This window comes from Diabrotica undecimpunctata, chromosome 4 (assembly GCF_040954645.1).
Source record: "Diabrotica undecimpunctata isolate CICGRU chromosome 4, icDiaUnde3, whole genome shotgun sequence".
Lineage (NCBI taxonomy): Eukaryota > Metazoa > Arthropoda > Insecta > Coleoptera > Chrysomelidae > Diabrotica > Diabrotica undecimpunctata.
In genome coordinates this window covers 23485761-23506439 of record NC_092806.1, presented here as the reverse complement: position 1 = coordinate 23506439, position 20679 = coordinate 23485761, and the positions used below count along the sequence as shown (strand labels likewise).

Below are 20679 nucleotides of genomic sequence, written 5' to 3'. Positions count from 1 at the left end.
TTTCCGGTTCTTCTTCATTGCTTGCGACCAGATCCATTCCTAGGTATGTGAATCTATTTACATGTTCTATATCGTCAATAAAGTGTTGTTGCACCGGTCTATTTGATCTGGGTATATTCAATAATTAATATCTTTATATTTAGTACATTTTAAATGAAACTATGTGGGACATGTCACAGCCAGCATTTTTATCTGCATCATTCTCAGCATCACTATCAAGATCATCTTTACTCAACCTTTTTTTTTATCTTTGGTATTTTTCATTTACATATGGTTTGAAATTAACGTGCCTTATATATCTGTTTCTTTTCAACGATTTTGTATTTGTGTTTCTTTCTTTTTAAGATGCCTGAAGTTCTTGGATGTTTTTGAAATTTTTTCTTCTTAATAGTATCTTCTTTTATGTTTTGTCTAACAGGCATCTGCTATAAAAATGGTAGATAAAACCAATCAGTCTTTATAAGCACCTGTATTCTGGTAGCTGTAGGCTGTATTTAGGCGAGTCAGGAGCTGTCCAAAAATAGCTTAAGTTGGTTGTAGTGAGTGGGACCTTAGATTTTTGTAAAAATATATCCGATAGATTGTTGTGTAAAATTCAGGAAAAAGGCACCTATTTTTTAATATGTTTAATAGAATGACCTAGAAAGTATGGATATTATATGGTATATACGACCAATGCTATAGACCGATAGAAAAGTTATTCAAAATATTGTGAAATAAATAAAAAAGCTGTTAAAATATCTTTTTATGAAAAATCAGAAAACTCTTTACTGAAAAATGAATTTTGAAAGCTTGTTTGCTCTTTTATATGTAAAAAATCGATGATTTTTGTAACGAAGAGTTTTCCAGTCCCCAAAGTTTGGAAAGGTTTGTAACTTTCCGGACAAAAGCACAATTATGCAAAAACTGAAATCAGGTATACCATTTTTATTTAGATCAGTCTTTGGCAGATATCTTTAAATGTTACATACAAATTTTCAGAAACTTTTTCCGGGCGAGTTTTGAGAAAAAATTTCTACGAGGAAAATTTTGTTATTGCACTATCAAATTTTGACAGGAAATTTAATTGCAAACAATTTTACTTTTAGTAGACATCAGCATATAGATATAATAGTGTTTGGTACAAAGGTCTTATAACCAAGTTCCGGAGATTAACATGTCTAGCTTAAAATAAGAAGAATATATTTACCGTTTCTGATTTTTCTACAATTGCTTCACTTAAAATATACCAAAATTATAATTATAAACAACCTTTTGGACCTATTTTTAAAAAAACCTAAGGTTCAACTTATAATAACCAACTTAATACTACTCCCGACTGGACTACTAGGCATTTTCTGGAGGTGTAGATTGATGTTCTGCCACTGACTGTAAGCTAAGCACTTACAACAAATTTTTTGATTGTTTTTTATATTTTAAGTTGTATCGTCGTATTCAGAAATAGTCCTTAATTGCGCCAAACTGAAATATATTTCAGTGCCATCAGTGTTTGTAGTTTTAAAGCCATATAAAATGCTATGTTTGCAGTACGATCGGTTTATAACGGGCGTCTTCCAGAAAAGGTGCTATGTTTGAACACTCATATCAGCTAAGAAAACAATTAAACCTACTCCTAGCCCAGTTTCTTCTGAAGCAGTTGCTTTTCTGGCGCTACCAAGTATTTTTTCTGTTGATATAAAATCATTCGAAGTCAGTAACGTTTTTTTTATTCCAATAACTTTGTTTGATTAAATTCTCTTAATATTGAATGTATTTTGAATAGCCAACGGCACTTCTTCAACTGTATTAAATGGGTAAAAGTTCGCAGTTTCGAAATCCATTTTTTCATTATTGTTCACAAATGTTTGTACAACAGAAAGTTGTTACAACGCTGCAGGCTTTTGTTGCCATTAGCATGCTGCTTTGTGCTTTCAGAGTTTTAGAGACGCTTACATCAGCTAGATGCATTTCGCGAGCATTTGGGGACAGTGAATATAAAATAATTCTGTTTTGTTCACTGTATTCACTGAGTTACATATTATGTGAGATTTATGTCTGTCAACTAAAACAAGTAGTGGTTTAGGAAGAAGCAGCTTAACTCACATATACTCAAAAACGTCCTGTTTCTTCTAAATTAAATCTGTCGGCCCATGACCCACGTATCTGGCATAATGTATGAATAGCACCTGGAAGTCGCCCGTATGGGAAAATTACTAGTGGTGGACAGTTTTCCACTGCCCATAAAAACAAATATTAGCATCTTTAACGAAGATACCTCTCGGTAAGATGGGTTTTATGAAACGACCTCGATTATCGGATTTTAATAGGAAACAGGGCCATAAATAAAAAATGTGCGGTATTTTCGGCGTACCTGGTGTTGGACTTCAAAACCGACTGCCGATGGAAAAAACTACGAAGAGCCGAGCGTGGCGAATATATTGGTTTCTCTTTTCCTTAAACTACTTCCAATAAATTTTTATATCCTTTAGGATTTAACAGCTTACCCGTTTTGGAATATTAACTGAAACCTGTCTACTCTCCATTTAACATCCGGTCTGGAGCTTGTACAATGTCTATGGTATTATTTTTTTAACATTCTCCTCTAGTTCCTGCATTGTTTGTAGAAATTTCTGAGTTTCTTCTTAGTGTATGTTTATGTTGGAGCTGTGAGAAACGATAAAAGCTGTGGTACTAGGGAAGTAAACAAAACGATACCATTGTTTTATATGCAGGTGTTTATAATGGAGCGATGCATTGAAACAATCTTGGCAGCCGAGTAAGTATAAGAGCGACGATAATTGTTTAGTATATTTTGTTTTTTCTATCTGATTTTAATATACTGTTCGATATGAATATTGACAATTTAATTATTAAAATATTTATTAGATTCCGCTCTTGTGAAAAAAAAAACTATATTAGATTTGTTTTTGACCAAGTATGGATATATCCAAGATATGGAATATTTATAAGGGTTGCAGAGAAGTTGCTTTCTTTTTTGCAGTTTCAACAATATAATATTTAACAGCATCTTAAATGCAATGTTTCTTCTTCAGAATCATTCATTAAACGAATATTTCAAATTAATTAGTTGGATGTAAAATATTGAATAAAGCCTAACCTATAAAGTAAATATCGTCGCTATTGTCGAAGCTCCACTATATGCATATTATCATAGAAACACATTTTCATGCATCATGCATATCTCAGAAACACATGCGTGGCTTTTATCGTCATTATTAGCTCCAATCTTATTAGACACACACGATGTTATCATTTTTGACCTGGATGACCAACTTCAAATGGTTTGTACTGCTAGATTTAATTATTTTCGATAACTACTTCAACAGCTGATTTTTTTACGAAGAAAATCATATTTATCTATTTAATTGTTAGTTGTATTTGGTTAACCAGTCAAAAAACTCCTTCCCTATTGCTAGTGTTAAAACCAGGCTTTTCTGCTAATTTTTTTAAAAAGACTCGGTTGTTAGTCTCCATAAAATTCTAATTTTTACGATACATCTGGAACTTTTGTTATATCTTCAAAAATGAAGTAATAATTAGATATCATTGTTTTATTAACATCTGAAAAATTAATAGACGGGACACTGGCTAGTATATTATTCTTTGTTATATATTTGCTTTACTAATATTTAAATAGTTTCTGACTGGTTACTGGCATTGACTGTCTATAGGAACACCCATAGACATAGCTAATTCGTTAATATTTTTCTTTATATTACATTAATAAATTTCAATTCTAGGTATTGAAGATTCATCGGATGTACCAGCTTCTCATGAATCTCTTTACGATGACACCTCAGAATTTGACCTGCCTTCTCCAGACGAATTTGCCCGTAGCATGGGTATGGGCAAAGGAAAACCGTTCGCTAGCAAAATTGCGAAAAAGCGCATTAACTTTCCCATTGCCGGTAGGCCAAAAGGTACAGGTAAAGTACCTCCCGGTAAAATGGGTTTTATGAAACGATCTCGATTATCGGATTTTAATAGGAAAAGGGGCCATAAATCAAAAATGTGCGGTATTTTCGGCGTACCTGGTGTTGGACTTCAAAGACCGACTGCCGATGGAAAAAGCGACGAAGAGCCGGGCGTGGAAAATAGATTGGTTTTATGTTCTGCCAAAGATAAGTATACGTTGACGCAAGATATTTGTGTCATGTGTGGAGCGCTTGGAATGGACCAAGAAGGATGTTTGATCAGTTGTGTGCAGTGCGGACAGTGTTACCATCCATACTGCATCAATGTCAAAATAACAAAAGTTATATTGGAGAAGGGATGGAGGTATGTTCATTAATATTTAAACTTATTTTGTAGTCAATTAATTAGTATAAAGGTTGGTATATTAGATTTTGGAATTAGTGCAGTCAAAATTATAACATATTAAGAAAACAGATGACAATTGTATGAACTATCTTAAGAAATTCGAATTGTGTTTTTAGCATGTTTTTGACTGTTATTAAAAATTAACCCCAAAGAAAATATAGTGAATATCAATAGTAATTTCAGAGTAATTTTGATAACGGATTGATTATTTATTTATATTTATATCCTGTTATGATTGCAGATGTTTGGACTGTACGATTTGCGAAGGTTGTGGTCAGCGAAACGACGAAGCTCGCCTGATACTCTGCGATGACTGTGACGTATCGTTTCATATCTACTGCATGGATCCACCACTCGACTACGTTCCTCACGGCAATTGGAAATGCAAATGGTGTGCGATGTGTCTCAATTGTGGGGCTACCGATCCTGGTTTTAACTGCAATTGGATGAACAGCTCTACCCAGTGTGGCCCATGCGCATCACATCTCAATTGTCCTAGTTGTAACGAGCCGTATGGTGATGGAGAACTGATTATTCAGTGCGTTCAATGTGAGAGGTAAATATTAACAATACTTATTACTATAAGTAAAAAATTAATTTTAATTTGTTATAATAGATGGCTTCATGGTTCCTGTGATTGTATAAAAAACGAAGACGATGCCGAAAAATGTGCAGAAGACGGTTACAACTGCATCCTTTGTCGGCCAAGAGATGTACCACCACCCCACCTTGTACCGCCGCCGCCCGCTCCAAAACCACCAACCCCTACGAAGAGTCCTGAAGTCGGGAAAAGTTCGAGTTTTTATTTGGACGGTGTTTACCTAAGTGAGATGGGGAACAGCTTTATTAAATCATTAGCTTTGGAACATCATGGCTCGCGAAAGAAACGGAAAAAACTTCCTACCGTGCAGGATAAAGAAGCCGGTATTATGGCTACAATTGAATCTGTTATAGCAGGCGGAAATGCTGGTGGTAAGTGCATTGTTTTTTTAGATAACTGTGATTTTGATCGTTTTGCTTTTTTTTCGTAAAACAAAAAATCTCCAAAACAGATTTTTTTAAATGAGTCTTGGTCAAATAATTTTATTTATAGGAGCGACTGCTTTAGAAGACAGTGCTAAACTAGAATTGGTCGACGTCAAAGACGAACCTCAAGAGCTATACAAAGAAGGCATGATTTGGACAAAGGAGGATGGTCCCGCACCTGAAGGTTTCACGGTGTTTACCATGGAGAGCGGAATCAGCGTCTTAAGGCGCAAGAGACAACGGAATCTACAGAAACTAGGCATAGGTGGTTTTCTAGTCAGAATGAGAGGCATTCGAACCGGTCAGGATAACGATGAAATCGATTCCTCGGTTATCCAGTCTGGCAGTGCTACACCTACGGAGCTCCTACCTCCCATGCCTGTTGATGGAGATAAACCAAAAAGAAAACCGATTAGAAGAAAACCAAAAAGCAAGCTAGCCGAAACTTTTCCGGCGTACTTACAAGAAGCCTTTTTCGGTAAAGATCTTTTAGAAACTGTTGATTGTAAAAAAGAAGTCGACAGTTGTAGTAGCGACGACGAAAAATCTGTGAAGTATAAATCCATCAATTTGTCTCAGGTGAATGATTAGATTATTCTATTCTATTTTTATTATTATTTTTTTAATTATTAAAATTTTAATCGAATCCATACAAAATTATTAAGAATACAAAAGTAAATATTTTACTGATTTATGTTTATTTGCCCTTACTATTATTATGTAAACATTATACACAGTGTTCAATATTTTGCAGCCTTGTCACTTTCATTTTATGATTTATTACATTGCAAATATTAAAATATGAATTCTTAGACAACAAATTTACTGTTTTTTGTAAAATTGATTTTTTGTTTATTAAAAGATTCGTTGAGCTTATAGAAAGAGAGGAAAAAAAAAGAGGAGTTTTATACGTTTGAATTTTGGAAATTCCATGCGCGTCTGACTCTTTTAAAATGACTACTACGGCAAGTACGTGAATCTTATTTTAACTGTTGCTTATATCTTTTCCTTTTATACCGCTCGCTCATGCTTGCTAGCTGGACATTTTCGGTTCTTCCTGAAGTCCATCGCGGTTATACATGAACCTGAAGGAATCGTTGACCATTCTGGTAAGAATGTCATGTTCCATAAGTGGGACATACTTGATTATGTTTTCTATAAAATTTTCTAAAATTTTCCTGTGTGTATTCGATTTCTTTTAAATAAATTTCTTTCTCCTCCCTATTTTTATTAGAACATAACTTAATTATGTCTTGATCCGTCACTCAGAGATCGACCTAAAAGTTTCGTAGTCGCATTTTAGGGGAATGCTGACTATTCCATTGCCCAACCTTCCTTCATCAGGCACTCTTGAGTCTGGTGACCCCGTGATATACGTATCCACAAATAATGCTAAAGGCGGATTTTTTTGATGAAAAGCTGAAAGGCTGAAAAAAAACATGCTAAAGATTTTTGGACTCTTCAGATACAAATACAAAAATAAACTTCAGCAACTGTTCAAAGAATTGCCTATCTAAGAAATCGCTAGGCTTCAGGAACTTCTATAAGTTGGTTATGTAGTGAGGATGGATGAGGATAGATTGCCAAGAAGAGCCATAAGGGAATACAATTCGGGGCAGAAGGCTAAAAGTGAGGTCCTGGAAAATATGGGAGTGTGACAGCAAAAGTGCAAAACATTTGGGCGTGAGACCTTAAAAGCGAGCGGATTTTGCTCGGCGATGGTAGAGGCAGAAATTATAGGAGAACAAGTTTAGCAATATGTTCTGTTCAACTTAAACAACACTTAAACCAAATAATATCTTCCTACATTCAACATTTGAATGATCCCTCGAATGTCTTCATCAATCTTTGGGAAGATATTCATATCACCGGCAGTTCCGTCCTCAAATTCTTTAATTAACTAACAGCACCGATATGGGGACACTACTGCATTTTTACTTTACTTTATTGCGATAGATTTTAATTTTGAATGTTTTCCAAAAATTAAATGTTGACTTATATTATACAGGGTGTTTCAAAAAAAGGTAACCCCGTCTCTAGGGTAGGTAAAAAACTAGGTTTTCTTCTTGTGAGTTTTGTTTAATTACTAACTATTTTATACCAGCATCAATTACTACTTCATAATTTTCAAATCAAAATATTCCGAAAACGGTACACAGTATCGAGTTTTACCAAGAGTACCTTTTTCGTGTAAAATTGAATGATGTTTAAGTTTACTTGAAATTTTGATTAATAATTATACTCTTAAAAAAGTTATATTGACTAATACTTAGTACGATCCGTGTAACTAGCGCCCTCTATGAGAATCAGATATAAAAACAAATTCATGGGATGTATCAGCTTCCAAAACATATTCGTATAAAATTTCATTACAATGTTGCTAGTAGTTTCGGGAAAATCGTAAAAAATGCGTTTTTTTTCTTCAACGCCCTGTATCTTGAAAACGGATGGCGTTACAAAAATTTTTTACTAAGCAAACCCCAATTATTTTTCAGTTTTTTACCTACCCTAGAGACGGGGTTACCTTTTTTTGAAACACCCTGTATAATTTATTAAAAAGCGAATTAATGAGTTTTATTAAACTTTTAGATAGTAAACAAATAAACAATATCGGAATATGAAATAGTATTATGGATTCCGTGTGTTTTAGGATGAATTGATGGCTGTAGCTGCAGTCTCGAGCAAAAGTGAAAAGCAAGCAATAGCCAGTATTAAAGACTCGCTGAAGGATATTAAATCATCTCCAATGATAAAGGAAGAAGACGACGATAATACAGAAGACTTAAAAGATGTACTTGCCTTACCTGGAGATTTACTTGATGCAGAAATAGTTAATAGTATTATGGAAGATGATGACGAGCTTACTAAAAATACAGAATCACTGGAAGGTTTAGGTATTTGTTAACAAATTTTTAATATATATGTCGTTCTTCACATTTAATATTTTTTAGATACCAACCTTCAAGATGATACTGAGTTGACTGACACATTGGGCAGCTCCGGCAACTCGAAAGAAACCAAAGATGAGTTGAGTGATATTCTAGGACCACATTTTAATCTGGAATCGATTTCTAATATCAACAGCAAGGATGTAGAAGACATATTTAAGGGTGTATTGACTGATGAATCACAGGAATCACAAGAGAGCAGCAATTTTGCCATACAAGGAAGTAATCTTTTTTCCAACAATACTCCTCAGCCAAGTTTAGCTCAGCATTCCATGATGACTCCTGCTGTTCGTCCTAAAACGTTACCCAATGTGAGCCAAGTCAATTTAAATTCACCAGTAGGATTTCCTCCACCATCACCTTACCACTCAGAATATAGCAAGTAAGTTATAAATGTTAACAAAAACTTTTTGTATACTAGTAATTTTTAATTTTTGTAGTAGTCCTCAGTTCAGTCCTGCTTTTACCGAGTCTCCTAACGCCTGGGTCGGAGTTCCCGAAACTCCTGAAATAGACAGTACCAACGTAGGAGTTCCTTCAACGTACAATCAGCGTTCCTCGGAAAAGATGAAAGCCGACGAAAGTTTGGGCAACGGTGCTACAATTTCTGCCGTTCTCTATGCTAATATGAATCATCCAGAATGGAAGAAAGATTTTCCGGTTTGGTCTGATAGGTATGTTGACATTTAAACTTACATTTTTAGAATGATACTATTATTTAATTGTTGTGAGATTAATTGGGTGAATAAACTAAACCAGGAAAGTCCTGGTAAAGTGAAGCTATAATTCGCCTATACAGTAATAAGAAGGAAGTAAAATCAGTAATGTTTTATTTAAGACTAAATATTTATTTCTCAGAATAGATACATAAAAAGTTGGTAAGAGAATATATATTGATATTTAGTTGGCCTAGACCAGAGGTCGTATTTTCGAATTCAATCGAATTTTTTCGTATATGAGTTAACTCGAATAAAAAAATTTCGTATACGAATCTAAATGTGTATTTTTGAACGTCCTTCGAAAAGTTATACCTATACTAGAAGAATTTGCACCGACAACACTGTAAATTCGAATAACCAAAACTCAAATAAAACAAATGAGAATAATTGGCAGTTTTACTTAACCTATTTTATGGTGATTTTGAGATCTAAAACAATTTGTTTGTTGTAAATTAGAAAACATGCATAAAACATTTTTTTAAACACTCATTATGCCAATTTGATAGAAAGGTTTCCACAGAATGTTATATTACAACTTAAACTAAGAGAAAACGAATATCTTTAGTATTTTACAGGATAACATCACTGGCAACGAAAAAAGAATAAAACATTAATTTAAATATTTTTCAACTTCGTAAATAAATTCAATGATTTATTGATTTATTTTGAAATAACCCTGATAAAAACAACAACAAAACACCTTGAAATACAGAAAAATAATTAAAGTTTTAATCAAACAACAACATAACCTTCAAATATGAAAATTCATACTAAATATCTTAATACTTTGATATTCTTACCTCACAAGTTCGCGAACAACAAATAATACCAATCGCATAGAATGAATGTTCATAACCAAAAATCTTTATTTACTCTTCAAACAATTAAAAAAAAACAATATTTCCAACTTTTTATGGGACAAATACACACAAAATAAAATTGTTTGGAAAAGTTTTTAAAATCCGCGCCCATTGTGACGCCAGACTTATGTAGTAGACTTAGGTAGTCCATGAACATGAAAACACCTTTTTTATTTAATAGAATCATTAATATCGTGACCCTTCCTGTGTAAGATCGGTAAATTATCCTTCTACACATTGCACTACCGAGGCGATATTTATGTATTTTTAAATCATTTTAATATATTAACATTGTTTGACAGATACAAGCAAATAATCAAGAAATGGAGGACACTAAGTCAAGAACAGAAAGCTCCATATCTTCAACATGCAAGAGATAATAGAAGCCAATTGAGAATGAAGAAGGCCCAGCAGGTAAAGTTAACTGTACAATTTTTAAAAGTGCCAATATTTAGTTACGAATTCTTGTTTGTTGTTTAGATTGTGAAAGATTCCGCGAAATTACATTAAAATATAAATACTATTCAGCTATCCGTAACCCTGTAGTATTTGTATCTGTTTTTATGATTCTAAGATTCTATTCGTTCCATATACTATATAATAAATTCATTTTAACCTTTCTTGTGATCGATTATTTATTAAAGAAACTTACATTCGTCATTGATTAAAAGATGTTTTAAGATTCAATATGCAAAGTTGTAGAAATACTTATGAACGATAGAGGAGACACTCGAATATAGAATATCTACGGTTTATTTGTATACGACATATTATTTGTTTCGTCTACGAGTGTAACGCGATCGTTCAAACGCGATGCAGCAATGTTTGTAACTGTCTTCGGCTAAGTTAGCTTCGACTAGTTGCCGCATCGCCTTCCATGCTGTCTGCTGCAGTCGTAGACGAAACATCAGGAAGGAATATTATCAAATCACGGCCTGTAAACATCAAAGACAATTTATAAATAATTTACTGGTGTTAGTTTTGTGAGCAGTTATGATATTTTTGTCCAAGTTATCAGTTTATACCAAATTTTAATTAAACTCTTTTGAGAAATTGAAATGTTTTTGACTGTATTTAACAATGTTTACACTAATCGTTGTAAACGGGATCGAACGGCTTGTCATAACTTATCATAAAATAAACATTCCAGACATGTAAAAAGTTATGTGTTGTAAAAATTGTATTACGACTTTCTGTGTTTAGAATCCTGAATGTTTTTCAAAGTTCCACCAAAATGTGTATTCTTTATTTGCAGTACAAACTTATAATATGATGCTCCTCATGATAATATTGTGTGAAACAAACATCCAACCTAGTGTAATAATTTTTCCAGAAACTAGTTAAATCAAAATAATGCTTTTTCAAAATCAAAAAAAGCAGTTGCCTGAAGAATACTTTATTTGAAATACAAAATTTTCAATTACTTTATCTTTATTTAAATTCACTTTTTAAGATGTCACTGTTACAACTGGTATCAAATATTCCGTATTCTTGTCGACTTCCTGTCGAGTGATTGTCTCAGCCAGCTTGAAGAAAGGACCAGCAGAAGAAATCATTGTTTCTGCGACACCACCCCTTTATGCCATTTTTATGTGCTACCAAATAAAACTGCTGCTTTCATTTTCACCAAAGCGAACGCTTTTTTCACCAAAGCGAACGCTAGAAGTCCTTTCACGAACTTCTGGCGAACCTTTTCGATTTTGGATAATTCTGTAGCTGTATTGGCAGGAGAGCATTATGAGTGATTTCTTTAACCTCATTTATGCATCTTCGATCCCCGATAAAACATATTGAACTGCTCATCGCTGCCTCGAATTCCAGTGCTCTGACTAGCGTTTCTCGAAAAGTGCTTGGCTAAACTCAGCATTTTTACGAGTTCTGAGTCTCTTACCATCGTCCAGTACCATACTTTCCAAACGACTTTTGTAACCGTTGTAAAAGTTAATATTACCAAAATCGGTCTGAGTTCTTTTTTCAATATTTATCTTCTCCTGTCTGGTCCTTATCTTAGAAGACAAATCAGTATTTATCTTGGACATATCTGTTGACACCAGCATCTTTCCTACTAATTTTTCCATGTTTGTTGCATAGCTTCAGGTTTTTGGTGAATTGACTCAATTTTTGCGAATAGAGCTCCCCGAAAGTTGATCGAAATTACACTTAATGTTCTTTTCTTTTCCTTAGCACTCACTATTGTTAAAGTGACACAAGTTTATGTAAAAAACTATAAAAAAACCTTCGCTAAAATTTACTAAAGTCATTGTCGTTATCAATTAGTAAACGGATTTTTAATGACACAGAAAATGCTGTAATAATGTTTTTTTCTGTATCATTTCCGATAAGTGTTAGTTTTTCGATAACAAATTCTTTGTTTGTCCACCCAACAACTTAACTGAAGTAGCTTCTGGAAAATTTGTTACACTTGATAAGTCTTTCTAAATAAAAATAAGAATGTACATACCCTCTATACAGTGCGTATCTAAGGTCCGCACTCCCCCAACTATTTTCTGAGCCATAAAAGTTAAATTAATATCTTTTTGGGTTACAGAACTATGTCATCTGCACAATGGTTTTAAGATATTTTAGTGACGTAATCAGTAAATATGGCGAATGGACGCCATTTTGTAAAATTATTCTAAAACGGATTATATTCCAAATAATACATCATTTGAGAGTCTTTTTCTACTCAGCATGTTCCTGAATTTTTGTCCGATTTTGTCGCGCAATATCAAAATGGTGGCTGTGTATTATTTAATTGCGATAGTGCGAAGTAAGTATTCCACATGATTTGGCAATCTTCAGTTTTTATAGAAAACGCTCAAATAGGTCAATATAAAAATATGCCTTATGTGGGGTTAACGGATGTGTAAAGGAGAAATATGGAGTGCAGTGGAGGCGTAACACTGGGTGTTGTATCAAAAACCTAAGCTAGATATCAGGAATTACGAACGCTTAAGAATAGACCAAGACAAACACCAACGACAAGTAACAACGGCTCGCCACATCGTTTTGTTGTCCAAGTAGCTAGAAGTGACCCAACAATTTCTGACCCGCAGCTCCACAGCCAAATTTTGGAAACTACAGTTATAAGTGTTTCGGTTGAAACGATAAGAAAAATACTTCGTGTCCAAGGACTATACAGCAGTAGACAGTTAGGGGTTCCCGAGTTATCCAGGCAGCACGAAATTGATTGCCTCAAACACTGAAAACGCCGCACAGCTAGTAGAAGCTGCTCTTGAGGAATTGAACAAACTACCACAACAAAATGTTGACAATTTGTTAGGAGCATGCCCACGCTAATTGAAGATTGCATAAGGGCTAGGGGTGGTAACACTTATTACTACTAGACTACGAAAAAAATTTAAACGGTATCCGTTTTACGTTGAAAGTTTTTATGCTATTGACTTCAAAACAAATAGTTTAAATTTTTTATTTCAAGAATTTATTGTTTTCTTTAATTTTTATGTATTGGTGATTAAATTGTTTTAAAATAAATATTCTTTGACTTCCTAGTTTGGTTTTTTAAAATTCGATTAAAATAATCAGAAATATCAGATGATTCCGTGTAAGTTTGGTTGTTGTAGCATGTGATACTTCATCATTTGAAGCTCTTGTTTCATTTAGTATGCTGCTAGAAACAAGAAGGAGTTATTCATTCGCTGAGAGTCAATTTTAGATAATTTTAACAATTTATCGATCGCCATTTTGAAACGGCGCGACAGAATCATACAAAAATCTTCTGAGTGAAACAAGGGCTTTCAAATGTATCACATGCTCTATATTGTCATTTAATAAAATATGTGGATAACGTCATAATTTATAATTTTTTTATTGACATGTGTCAATAAAAAACATTTGGAAATTACAAAATGATTAGGGGTAGTCCATACTTTTTTTAATAATAAAAAAGATTTCAAATAATCTTTCACATTCCATATATTGTCATTTAAGAAAAATGTCGATAGGGTCATATTTTTGACAGTTGTCAATAAATAAACAAATGAATTCTATTGTATTTTGGTAAACCAGGAAAATAAATAGGCTTATTTGAGTGGTTTTCGTCAAAATTATTAAAATACTATTTAGGAGTCCATACATTTTTTTAACACAGTCGCCATCGAATATCGAACATCACCATTTTGAAATGGCGCCACAGAATCGCTCAAAAATATAGAAAAATACTGTGTTATAGCTTTTAAACGAATTATTCCGTGGATCTTAGTTCAGGTACCCAAAAATTTGTTGATTCTTTTTTCGTGACTCAGAAAAAAAATTAATGGGCACTTTAAACGCACACTATACGTATCTTTTATGGATTTTGGAGTAAAATAATTGCAATATTGCTTTTTAAAACATCTGAAAAAGGCGTTTATACGATAGTTTGGAGGTAGTCACTTAGTTAAAAGTACAGCAGTGTCTCACTTTGAGTGACTACCCGACTAATACTTAGTAAATCGTCATCTGTGCGAAATTAATATTGAAAAAAAGGAAAATACCGTCAGTATTGCATCTAGTGTTAACATTTCTTTATGATTAATACTTTGAAGCATGCTCATTTTGAGCTTTACGGGCTATCGGGTTGTCACTAACAAAATTGTTATTTTTGTGTTTTTGTATCCCTTTAATTAGATTTGAAAAAACGTGTTGAAGTGTTATCCCTTTTATTCTTTTCAATATTTTTTACAACTTACATTATATATAATCCTAACACATTGTTTGCGCAAGTTAGCCCTTTTGCTTTATTATTTTGCATTTGTGTTCATTTTTTAAATTTATTCATTTTAGATGTAAAAATGAGGCATAGTTAATTATAATAACTATTATACGAGGATATTCTTAATATAATATCTGTGAATATACATTATACGGAACTCACCAACAATGATCCTTTCAAAATTTCGTTTAAATTTGATATCGATATAATGCAACACTATTGATCCCGGTTGAGTGTCATTTTTTCAGTATATTTTTTTAGAAATAATCATTTTGTGTAGTGTATGTTTTAAACAAATGGTTTCTTAATAAGTAATGTCGGTTTCACCTTTACAAACATTTGCGTATTATATCCGAATGAACGCATCTGGGGCAGTTAATTTCTATTGGATCGAAAAATAATATTTCGAATCTCTAGACTATGTTTGTTTGTTCGTCAGTCCGTCTGTCTCTCCAGTCTGAAATTGAAAAATCTGTAATAGATAGAGAAAGTAAAGACGGATTCCGATTCAGCAGTCAAAGGTACTATGGTAAAAATTGTCAAAATGGAAATACTCGCTTCCATAAAGTTAAAAAAGCGCTGCAAGCGGAAAAGAAAATATACTTAGCATTTCTTGACCTAGAAAAAGCCTTCGATAAAGTACCAAGACATAAACTATAGAAAATACTAAAAGAAAAAGGAATGGGCAACAAGTTACTAATGATACAAAAAATATACAATGAGAAAAACAATGCCTTAATTAGTAATAATTTAACATTTGATACGTTTACAATAAATGGAAGTTTAAGACAGGGAGGAGCACTTAGCCCAACACTGTTCCTAATATTTAAGGTGTAAAAAGCTGACTGTAGGGTATAGAAACCTGTAAAGAGTAGAAATCTCAGGTGTATTTGCTGGCGAAAAGTTTTACAGATAGGAGAAACAAGAGAAGCACTTAATATATAAATTCAAGGAACAAAAATAGAACAAGTTAAAACTTTTTTCATGCTTAGGAGTAATAATAGAAGAAACAGGTTCTCTAGAAGCAGAAATCAACAGCAGAGTAGAGAAAACGCTAAAGCTGTATCATCCAATGAAGATATAGGCTATATAGAGATGCAGTTTTTAAGAAGCGTTTAAGGTGTTACCAAAATGGATAGAATAAGGAACACAGATATAAGGAACCAACTGAAAATACAATTCACATTGGAGACAGAGTCAGCTGAGTTGGTGGGGTAATTTACACCAGATGAAAGAAACCATACCAGCTAGAAGAGTGTGAAAAGACACATATTGAAAAACAAAATAGGGGAAGACCAAGACAGACATGGGATGAAGTAATCGGAGAGATATTGGAGAGAAGAGGAGTGACAGGTGAAGATGCAAAGATGTGGACACGAAACTGCAAAGAATGGAAGAAATCTGTTGAGAAGTGAATTAAACCTTAGACCAGAAAGGTTTTTGATTATTATATATAATGTTTTGACAGAAACAACGCTTTAATTATCGTAATAAAATTTCGGACAAAATAAAAATCACACTCATTAAATGGTCAAAATATAATTGTTATCAAATTTAAGGAAAATATTGGTTGGATTGCTGGTGATTGTATTATTTAATATCGTTAGTAAATAAAAACAAGATAAGCAGGATATTCAGAGTTTTACTACAGTGCTTCACAAAATTAGCTGAATATCTTTTTGAGGATATATAATTGTTTTGACAACGTTTCCCAAATAAATTCAAGGAATTTTAATAGGCTCATAGTTTTATTAATAAATTTGTAATAACCTTTCTAGTGTTAGAGCATTCCTATTAGAGATGCTTGAATTTATTTGCGTGGCACCTTTCTCAAAAAAGTTAAAGCTCATCAAAGTGTTTGACTAATTTTATATAGCACTGTTTGCTTTTAGTTATACACAATGCCAAAATAATTACATTAATGACTCTTTATAGAATCCAAAGCATAGTTGGCAGATATGTTGATTAAGTGTACATCAGGAAAATAATTAAAATAGCTTACTACAACACTAAAACATGGATTTTTTAATGGCAGGTTATTAAAAACGTCAAATATAGATATAATAATAAACAATATAATTTTTTAGAAACAATTCAGTGGTTTTTCTAAATAGGTTCACTAATGTCTACATAAATATGTGGATGTTAAAATTTGTTTTATTAGCTGTCTTCTAGTTTGATAAATAATATTCATTCTAAAATCAAGACAAAAATTATTTTACTTTGTGTAATATCTATTAAAATAATTTTGTTATTTGTATGTCGGTCTTTTTAATATAGGTTAGTGATTTACTAAAATCAAGTGCGAATTTTACGAATATTTTGGAAAGGATAGTGGCCAGTCAGCTTTATATTAAAACAGAGTAAGATATAACCCAGACTATTTTGTATCATTAAAAGAGAGCTATTTTCTAGAGATATATTAATGGCCTGGATAATTAATCGACGAGATTATTAATGGCAACGACGAGGGAGAATAACAATAATGTAAATATCGAGAAAAAAAGAGGTAGCCAGAGTAAGAACGTAACAAGCATAGAACTTAAAGTCAGATTCCACTATTTGGAAAAGTGATTTATTTCAACGTTAATATTATTAAATTCTTGAATATTTGTTAGAAATAGGCCACAATATATTTATCGATCTCTATATCCAAAGACCATTTTCAAAGATATAAATGATAGTTATATTTATTTTATTTGTTTATTATTATATATTTATATAATCTTATTCATATAATCTTATATTATATATTTTCTATTTTTTTTTTCTAACTTTGAAAACGGTCTCTGGAATAGAGATCGAAACGTCAGTAAATTAAACATTGAATAAATATATTGTGGCTTATTCCTAAAAATACAGAATGTCACAAGCAAAACGCTATAGAAAAATAAATATAACTATCATTTGAAAACGGTCTCTTTATATAGATATCGAAACTTTAGTAATTTAAACATTTGAATGGAGCTTTTAATCCTGTAGATCAGTCTTCTATAAATGCTTCGCGTTTACTTTTGATATTTAAATCTTGTCAAACTTTTTCAACTGTATGCATGACCTTGGTTAATCCAGGTTTCATCCAAATAATACATTTTCCGTCCAATGTTGCGAATTTTGTGTATTTCCTCTAAATATTTTCGTCTACACACCATAATTTAATCTTTTTCTAATAAAATATTTGTTCTGTTGCGTTTTACATATCGAAAGTTCATTTCTCGCATAGTCCTGATTAATACTCTACGAGATGTCTTGGTAAGAAGTCATTGTTTTCAAGCTCTTGAAAAATTATTTGCTGTGTTGGAATTTCACTCCGAAAATGAAATTAATGAATTTTTGCGACGTATAACATTTCTTGTTTCGTCATCCAAAAGAACGTTTTTTCTACCTCTAATTTTACCTTTTTCTTGCTTTTTATTTTCCGATGTATTTTTAAGCACACGATAAATATAGCTAACGGATACTTTTGTTAAACTGCTACAAATATCTATCGCTTGGTTAACATTTGATGCCATTTTTCTGCCGACAATTCCTTCATAAACGTTTCGTATCATTACCTTCTCTTCTAACGTAAACATTTTCCGTCTCTTTTGCGGCTTTTCATGTTTGGAATCAACATCAGAATTTTGCTGTCTTCTCTTGGAACAACTCGGTTGTTAGTCCATTGTATCTCAATAATCACAGAATATATCTAAAAATTCAATATAAAACGACCGACTCCAAAACACTCGGTTTATCAACACAAACTTCAACCGCACAAAATATAATCACAAAATGCAACACATGCACTCTCGCCAGCACCGCCTATGTAAATAAGCGTTTCTTGCTTCGGCACGAGCGGTGGTGTTACCGTTGCTATGCTTTACAGTACAAGTTGCTATGTATTAGAAAAGGAATGGGAATGAAATAATAAAATATCGATTTTTATTTTATCAACTTAAATATGTATCGAAACATGTAAATAAAATTTATATCATTAGTTTTTACTATTGAAAAAATCATTTTTTTTTTGGTATTTTTATGACGGTAATAATCGCTGCGCCGAAGAATTCAGGTGTGTGTGACCATAACTGCTACTTGTGAATAAGAATATGCTACACTGTATGGTAGCTCGTGGTCAAGTAGATGAGCACAAATAAATGTACTAATTATAAATTCTGTGATTTCTTATGAGAAAACGCAAATTGAACGGGTAGTTTTTGAAAGGCGCTGTATACATTTAAATTTGAGGAATTTCGGCGCTTAAATGATGAAATCACTCTTCCAAATAGTGGAATTTTACCTTAGAGCAGTGTGCCTTCTGAAATCTACAGGAAAATACTTACATAATAGCGAGGAAAACAATATTGATAATTAAAGAACAACAAAGATTTAGGCTGATAAATAACATACGCAAGATTCATAATCAAAAGTACTAAGTGACAGAAATCAGAGCACCCAGTAGAAGATGGTTTATTTTGTTAAAATTATGTATAAATATTTAGATAGGTGTACTTATCTACCACTCTAAGGTAATGATCAAAATTTCAATTCATTTTTGTATTGATAAATGAGTTTTTCATTAATAATGTGTAGATGCTGCACGATATGGCAGTGTTTGAGAAGAATGTTGCACATTTAGGACACTCCTATTCATAACGTTCCATACATGTTCCATTGTGTATAAATGATTAGATCTTGGAGTCTTGGTAAAAGATAATTTTAGCCATCTCAAAATAGTTCATTGGATATATGTAGCGATGCACTGTCTTTTTGAAAAATCGGATTTAGTAGTTTTCTAATATATGGTATATTATGTGGTTTTACAATTTCTTGGATGTAACAGTGTGGTCGGTAAGAGAAAAGGCCAAAACTTCTAATTCGGCGATATACTCTGAGTTGCTATTGATATAGCGCTAGAGAAGTGATCTCTTAAAGCCAGAAGCATAGTCGACGATCTTGCCTTTCTGTAGACTCACCGTAGGTTTTTTTTGTGTTAGTCCTTATGGTTACCATCATTATTAGCCGTTTTCAGTTCACTACTGAACATAGGCCTCCCGTAAATAATTCCATTGCATCAGATCTTGAGCACCCTGAATCCCGTTGTGCAGGATGCGCTTGATGTCGTCTGACCATTTTGTTGGAGAACGTCCTCCATTAGGATAAGCATCGTGTCTAGGTCTCCATTCTAAAATTTTCTTGGTCCATCTCTGACTCTGGCAACATGTCCTGTCCAGTTCCATTTCAGCGTTGTAATTCTTTTAACTGCGCCTGTAACACAAGTTTTTCTCCTAACTATTTGATTTGAAACTGTGTCGCAGAGATATATTCAACATTGAACTCTCCATTGCCTGTTTCATGTGTATCTTATTGATTACTTTTCTGGTAAGGGTCAATGTTTCTGCTTCATAAGTTGTATTAACTGGAAGTACGCATTGATCATAGACCTTTCTTTTCAAGCACATGGGAATATCTGATCTAAAGACGTCCGTTAGTTTTGTTAGTCCTATTTTCCTGTTTAACTCTGTCGTTTGATTGTCTCTTCCTAATTTAATCTCGTGGCGCAGATACTACTTATAGGTATAAACTTGTTCAATTTGCGTGCCATTAGTTGAAATGTTTTTGGTCAGTACACGATTGGTCATGTATTGTGTTTTGGAAAAGTTAATTTTAAGGCCAACTCGTGTACAAGAGCTGCCTTGAAGAAGTGTTGACAGGCATGATCTACCCGGTCTGCAATAAGATTATGCCGTCAAACCTCAAGTTGTTCAAAAACTCCCCATTTATGTTGACTCTAACATATTCCCAATTATTGTTTCTCATGGTACTCTGTAATAAAACGGTGAATAGTTTAGGAAAGATGGTGTCTGTTTGCCTAATACCCTTATCCAAGTGAAAAGTGTTTGTGTCTCCATAGTACAGTCTCACTACAACTGTTGCTCTATTATATATATATATATATATATATATATATATTTCGAAGAAGACTTGTGTACCTATGATCAATAGTGCACGCTGTAAGAGCTTTCAACTTGGAGCTATGCTGGACTGAGTCAAATGCTTTCTCAAAGTCTACATACACATGGTTACCATGTGACTTGCAAATTAAAAAAAAA

General features: G+C 32.9%; 1 protein-coding gene across 6 annotated transcripts in view; it reads left to right on the top strand.

The window, feature by feature from the left end:
• The window catches only part of LOC140439295 (uncharacterized), a 106515-nt gene that overhangs the window by 24235 nt on the left and 61601 nt on the right, over window positions 1-20679 (top strand). For 5 of the 6 annotated variants that reach the window (XM_072529118.1, XM_072529117.1, XM_072529122.1 and 2 more), the window contains exons 10-17: window positions 3741-4278; window positions 4562-4876; window positions 4937-5292; window positions 5414-5925; window positions 7997-8240; window positions 8298-8676; window positions 8735-8968; window positions 10176-10287. In XM_072529118.1, coding sequence (XP_072385219.1) covers window positions 3741-4278; window positions 4562-4876; window positions 4937-5292; window positions 5414-5925; window positions 7997-8240; window positions 8298-8676; window positions 8735-8968; window positions 10176-10287 — 2690 coding nt within the window. The remainder of the gene's footprint in view (window positions 1-3740; window positions 4279-4561; window positions 4877-4936; window positions 5293-5413; window positions 5926-7996; window positions 8241-8297; window positions 8677-8734; window positions 8969-10175; window positions 10288-20679) is intronic. The other variant, XM_072529121.1, reaches the window with a different exon arrangement.